At 60.9% G+C, this 6000-nt stretch overlaps 1 protein-coding gene across 1 annotated transcript in view; it reads right to left on the bottom strand.

The window, feature by feature from the left end:
* Positions 1-5133: 5133 nt before the first annotated feature.
* Positions 5134-6000, bottom strand: part of ALX4 (ALX homeobox 4) — a 39896-nt gene continuing 39029 nt past the window's right edge. The window contains exon 4 of the mRNA XM_067751756.1: positions 5134-5463. Within this exon, the coding sequence (XP_067607857.1) occupies positions 5134-5463 (330 nt within the window). The remainder of the gene's footprint in view (positions 5464-6000) is intronic.

Below are 6000 nucleotides of genomic sequence, written 5' to 3'. Positions count from 1 at the left end.
TGGAAGCCTGTCCTGCACTCTTTGTGCCAAGCAGCCAGGTCTCCCCACCCTGGACCTCCATGCCCTGGCTCGCCCCTTGCTTTCGGAACAGACCCTGGAAACACAGATGGTACCAGTGACATCGAGGGGCCATGATGAGCGCACTGGAGATGCAGGGGCAGCCCCTGTTTCCCTCCTTCCCCCCTCTGCTGCTTGCCTGCTGTGCAAGCAGGTCCTCTGGGATGAGGGGGGTGGCGCTCCAGCCCCTTGCAGGCCACGCACCCCTCTTTGTGCAGGAGCCCTAGCCGGCCACCTGTTGTTAATCTAGCCCTGGTAATCCATTCTGTACTGTGTCAGCAGTTCAAAAGGGCACTGTTAGTATTTTTTGCCGACTTCAATTAACGTGAGATTTCAGAGGCCCCTCCGATCACATTTCATCTGTCACAAGTCAGGAACAAAACAGACAGGTTCCAGTTGAGAGGAGGAAGGAGAAGGAGTTTATTGCAAACAACAACCAAACAGACAGTTTGGGCTGTGCCCAGCCAAGGGTGCGCTGGGCGCGCGCAGCGGCATCAGTGCTCCATTTGGCCCCGTGCCTGGGCCCCTACGTCCTCTTCTCATCAACAGTCCTCCCCTCCCCCAAAGATGTAAGTGCAATAACTTACTTTAAAAGGCAAGAACGTTTCTTTTAATATTTTTGCTATAATGTAGTTACATGGTGGTATAGGCAGTAAAATTTTATGGAACCGACCTCATTTTTTTATACATTTTTCTGAAGTTTTAATGTCTTTTTCATATATATTTTTAATATTCCACCCCAGGCCATCAAGCTAAAAGAAAAGTTGCATTTATACAGGGTTATGGTATCTTACAAGGAGAACAGTCAGTATTGATTGAGGTTCATGTTCCTTCCAGCACTCAGCTCTCTTTTCAACCACTGCACACCAAACAGACTATTAGACATTGAAAACTGTCCTTCAAAATCAGTAGTATAAAGGCCTAGCTCTATGTATGTATGTGAAGGGGAAGAAGGGGCGGGGCAAGGGCAGGTAATGTTTTGTTCACTGGAACACCTTCCCCTCCCTCCAGCATCCTCAGGGAAGTCTCGTGGGCTCCCAGTGACTTTGAGAAGTTGAGTGTTTGTTGTCTTCTTGTTTTCCTCTTTCATGATCACGGATTATTACCCTGGGGGCCTGGTTGCCAGCCATCCTCACTCCCGCTAGGCCTGTTTGCTTTGGCACCTGACAGGCCATCACGCAGACCCAAAGCCCCAGAGCGTCCAGCCCTGAGAGGGAATGGCTGCGGAAGCGGGATTTGTGGTGGTTTTTCCTGGAAGAGTTCCTCTTGTCCACCCAGCGGGAATGAGGGCGGAGGGGACACTGTCACTGGGCCCAGTGTGGCTGCAGCCATGGGCGCTGGGAACCCACCTCACGATTGCTACCCCACCCCCTTGCAGTGTCTTTGAACTAACTTGGCTACCATGCTTCCCCAAGCTGGAGGCATGGTGGTGAGAGCTGAGAATCAAGTATAGTTGAACGAATTCAAGGAAAGTTCCAAAGCCCATGTCTTCCAAGTGCCGTTGAAGACTTGGGGACAAGCCTCTCTGTGTGTCCCCAGAGCCCTCTCCTCCCATGCCCTGGGAGCAGTGAGGGCATCTGAGGGTGGTAGCAGCAGCTTAGTAGTGTCAGGCCTTGGCTGCCAAGACTGGTTCCCAGCAGGGATCAGAGGCTGGCAGTGTGGGAAGGCTGCCCATGGGCCTGCCAGCCACCCATCACTTCCGGCTTGCGTGGCCATCTCTGTTGAGATCTTAGGCAAATAGCAAAGAAAACCCCACCTCTTTTAGCTTACTGGCTTAGCAGTGACCCCCAGAGAGGGTCCACTCTCCTCTGCACCTGCCTTCATGAAACCTCACTCCTGAGGACGCCGCCAGCCCCAGAGAGTCGCCCAAGCTTGCTTAGTCATCACGGGAGAGGCTGCAGGGGCACCTCCCGCCCCAGCAGCTGACAAGGCAGAAGGCCTGGGCCCAGCCTCCTGGCCAGGGAAGCTCTGCGCGGCACCGGCCATCAGAGCCCCTCGCTCAGCTCTGCCTCAGGTGAAACACGGCTCAGGGTGGTCGCGTGCCCGCCTGGGGGCCAGGGTCATCTCCACTGTGAAGGGATTGGGCTAACCAGAGGGTTTCTAATGCCCCCCCACTGGGCGGCTCTGGGATTCCCGAGTGCCAGGCAGGCCCCCGAGGGCTGGGACAGGGCGCGGGCGGGCCTGGGGCTGGGACAGGGCGCGGGCGGGCCTGGGGCTGGGACAGGGCGCGGGCGGGCCTGGGGCTGGGACAGGGCGCGGGCGGGCCTGGGGCTGGGACAGGGCGCGGGCGGGCCTGGGGCTGGGACAGGGCGCGGGCGGGCCTGGGGCTGGGACAGGGCGCGGGCGGGCCTGGGGCTGGGACAGGGCGCGGGCGGGCCTGGGGCTGGGACAGGGCGCGGGCGGGCCTGGGGCTGGGACAGGGCGCGGGCGGGCCTGGGGCTGGGACAGGGCGCGGGCGGGCCTGGGGCTGGGACAGGGCGCGGGCGGGCCTGGGGCTGGGACAGGGCGCGGGCGGGCCTGGGGCTGGGACAGGGCGCGGGCGGGCCTGGGGCTGGGACAGGGCGCGGGCGGGCCTGGGGCTGGGACAGGGCGCGGGCGGGCCTGGGGCTGGGACAGGGCGCGGGCGGGCCTGGGGCTGGGACAGGGCGCGGGCGGGCCTGGGGCTGGGAAGCCACCTGCGGGGGCGCATAGGGACATTTTACAGCGACGTTTCAATCCTGGACGCTCGGCTGTGCTGGTGGGACAGACAGCCAGGGACGCACGGCCTTCTTCTATCGGAAGCTTTTTCTTCTCAAGCTTTGGGCTGCCTGGCTTAGGCCTGGCCCAGGCAGAAAGCAGACACAGAGAGGAACTGATGCCCGGGGTCCCTTCCAGAAGATTCCACTTAGGGCCCCCCTGCTCCCTTCCCTCCTCCTCTGCGGCTCTCCTAGTTCTTTCTCTCTGTCTGATTCTCTCCCAGGGGAGCACATACCCCTGGTGAAAGTCCCTCTCATGTCCTTCCCAGCCAGTAGGGCATTTAAGGAGGAACTGGGGGATTGTCTCCAGCCTAAGGCCATTTCTTCCTTCCTCTTTCTAGATTCTGGGAGTTTGAGTTGTTTCCGCCAACCTCAGAACTGGAAAAGGCTTCCTAAGAGTCAGTCCAAGATCCTCAAATGTACGAAACACTAAAGCCAAGCCTCTAAGAACATTTAATTCAATATCCAAGACCCCCTTCGCTTCTAGAAGGTCAACTCTAGAGCTACAGTTCACAAAGAGGTCTGACTCTTGTTAAGGGAAGTCAAAGCCAGCTCCTTCCCCAGTCTTGTTTCTGGAGCACATGAGAACGTGAGACAGAGGTAGAGACCACGATGTCCCCGAAAACCTAAGCAGCTCAAAGGGGAGGGTCTCACTCCTCCCTGCCCACCACCCAAGAGGCTGTCCTGTGTCCAGGCCTCTGGGCCTGGTGGACCTGGCCCTCCTCACTGACAGAATCGGGGTAGAAAGGAGAAAAGGCAGGCCCTTCTCCCCAGGGGCTACCTGCCAGGGGGCTTCCCAGGGCTCTGAAAGGCCTGCTTTGGAGGACAGGTACCCTGTGCCCCGAGCTTAGGGGACGGCTGGGCCCTGGAGCCTAAACTCAAGCTGCAGGCCTCATATCGGCAGAGGTGGCACCCCTGCAGAAGGAGGCCCCTCCCTGCAGGCGGGGAAATCTGCTTCCAGAGAGCATCCTGACCTCTGTGTCTGGAACAGAGCAAGTGACCCAGAGGAGCTCAGCCCCACGAGCCCTTCCGGAGGCCAGGGCGAGGGGCTGGGGTCTCCCATCCCCTAGGGCAGAAGTGCAAGGGCAGGCGCTCTCTGCCCTACGCCCAGAGGAACACAGAGCCTCCGCCTGAGTGGAAGGCTCTGGGCAGGGGTGGCGCTGGAGACTGCTGAGGGCCACCTAAGGCCGTGTAGGGGCTGGCCTGCCGCTTGGAGCCCGAGTGAGCGTGCACTCATCCTCTGGCAGGTCCTGCAGCTGCTCTTGGTCCTCTGCCACCGTGCCCGCCGGCTTAGCTGGTGTGTCTGAGGTGTAAGTCCTTCCACACCAGGACACTGCTCAGCAGCCCCAGTGAGTGACCAGAATGGGACACGGGGAGGGACAAGCACCTCCAGCTCCTCCTGGAGGGGCTTGAATGGATGGAGAAAAAGCTACCCAGACCTGCCCACTGTCGCCGTCATCCTGCCTGCAGCGGGATGTCAGGTGGCTGGAGAGCGGACCTGTGTGCACGAGCCCCTGCCCCCACTCCCCTGGACACCTCCCTGCAGCCCCCCCTGCTCCTAGAAGCTTCCTTCCAGCTTCATGGGTACCGTGGTGGTCTGCATCCTCCCTTGCACTGTTCACCCATATCCAGGGTCTCGGGGTGCGAGGGCGGCTGTGCACCCTCCGGGGCCAGCGTTGCTGGGTGGCAGCAGGATCCTTCAGCTCCAGCTCGTCTCTCTCTCTGCCCAATCCCACCGGGTGTGCCCAGCACAGGGGACAGCAGGACGGGGACTCCTCGCCATCCAGGGTGAAGGCAAGGCGGGTGCCTTGGGTCCAGGAGGTGGGATTCCGTGGGCTTTTAGGGAGAGAAAAGGAGATGGGAAGGCCGAGGCCGCCTCTGCAGGGCAGCCTGTTCTTCAGACACAGTCATTGGCCTGGTGACCAAGGGACCACACAGCAGAGGGAAGGACGGACATGACTGCACTGTGGCCACTGCTGGGTCTGCATGGGAGTCTATCCTCGACTCAACGGTCAAACTGGGCAGGGCAGAGGAGCAGGAGTGGGGAGAAAGGGTCTTCAGCTTATAATGGATGCAAAGCTGCAAAACTCGGCCGCCTGGCTTCCTCCACTGCCTCTGGCCGGGAGCAGGGGGCTCGGCCTCAGTGTCTGCTGCCCCCTCCCTCCCAACAGTCCACGGGGCCTCAGACTTGGAGCGGCGGAAAGTGCTGAGGGTCAGGACCCCGGCCCCGGGCCAGGTTCCTAAGAGGAAAGTCGAATGGGGGGCTGGGGGCCTGGGAAGCATGGGCGTGGCCAGTGCCCCGAGATGGGGGAGGGCACGGGGATGGGACGGGGGTGCTCTGTCATGTGGCCCAGGAGATGGCCGCGCTGTGCTCCTTGGCCTTCATGCGGAGGGCCGCGATGCTCGACGTCTTGCGGTCTGGCTCACCGTTGAGCTCGTAGCCGTTGAGGCCCGGGTTGAGGCCCGCGGCTCCAAACAGGCTGCCCATGTGCGTCTGGCCCACGTGGCTGCCAGCCCCAGAGACACCCAGGAAGTCGGTGACGCCGCTGGCCCCAGAGCCGGGGGGGTGAGCGTGAGGGGACATGCAGGCGGGCACAGGGTCACAGGGGACCACGCACGCTGGCACTGGTGAGGCAGCCCCGTTGTTGCTGATCCAGGACGGGTTCTGAATCTGGGGAGAGGGGAGGCAGAGATGTCACAGGCTGGCGGGGGCTGGGGTGCGGGAGTACATCGGGGCTTTCCCCTCCCCCACGGATGACCTCTCCTCACTTACGAGCCCACCCTGATGATGAAACCATTCCGGAGCCTTTACTTGGGAGCCTCTCAAAACCTTTATGGCCATCTAGCCCCTTAGGAGCCTTTGGCTTTTAGGCTCTGGCTCCTCTGTTCCCAGGGCCAGGCGAGCGAGCGGCAGACAGAGGTTCCGTTTTAAACTTGAAATTTCATCAAGCGTCTAGTGAAAGGGCTGTCCTGGGGACACAGCTCACCAGCTGAGGGCAGCCCGCAACTTAAAGGCAGATGCAGACTTTGTCTCTGCATCCGTGGACCGCTAGGGTCAGCGACTGTCTCACTCGTCTCTGGCTCTTCCCCAGGCCTGGCAGGCCCTCGAGACTTGATAGACGGGAGCTGACGTGAACCCAGAGAGCTCTGGCACTGGGAACATGGGCTGTGGGCTTGCAGGCTGTGGTGTGGAGGGGATGGGGTGGAC

The sequence above is a fragment of the Pseudorca crassidens genome, chromosome 9, assembly GCF_039906515.1.
Source record: "Pseudorca crassidens isolate mPseCra1 chromosome 9, mPseCra1.hap1, whole genome shotgun sequence".
NCBI classification, from domain to species: domain Eukaryota; kingdom Metazoa; phylum Chordata; class Mammalia; order Artiodactyla; family Delphinidae; genus Pseudorca; species Pseudorca crassidens.
This window is presented reverse-complemented; position numbering and strand designations above follow the sequence as displayed.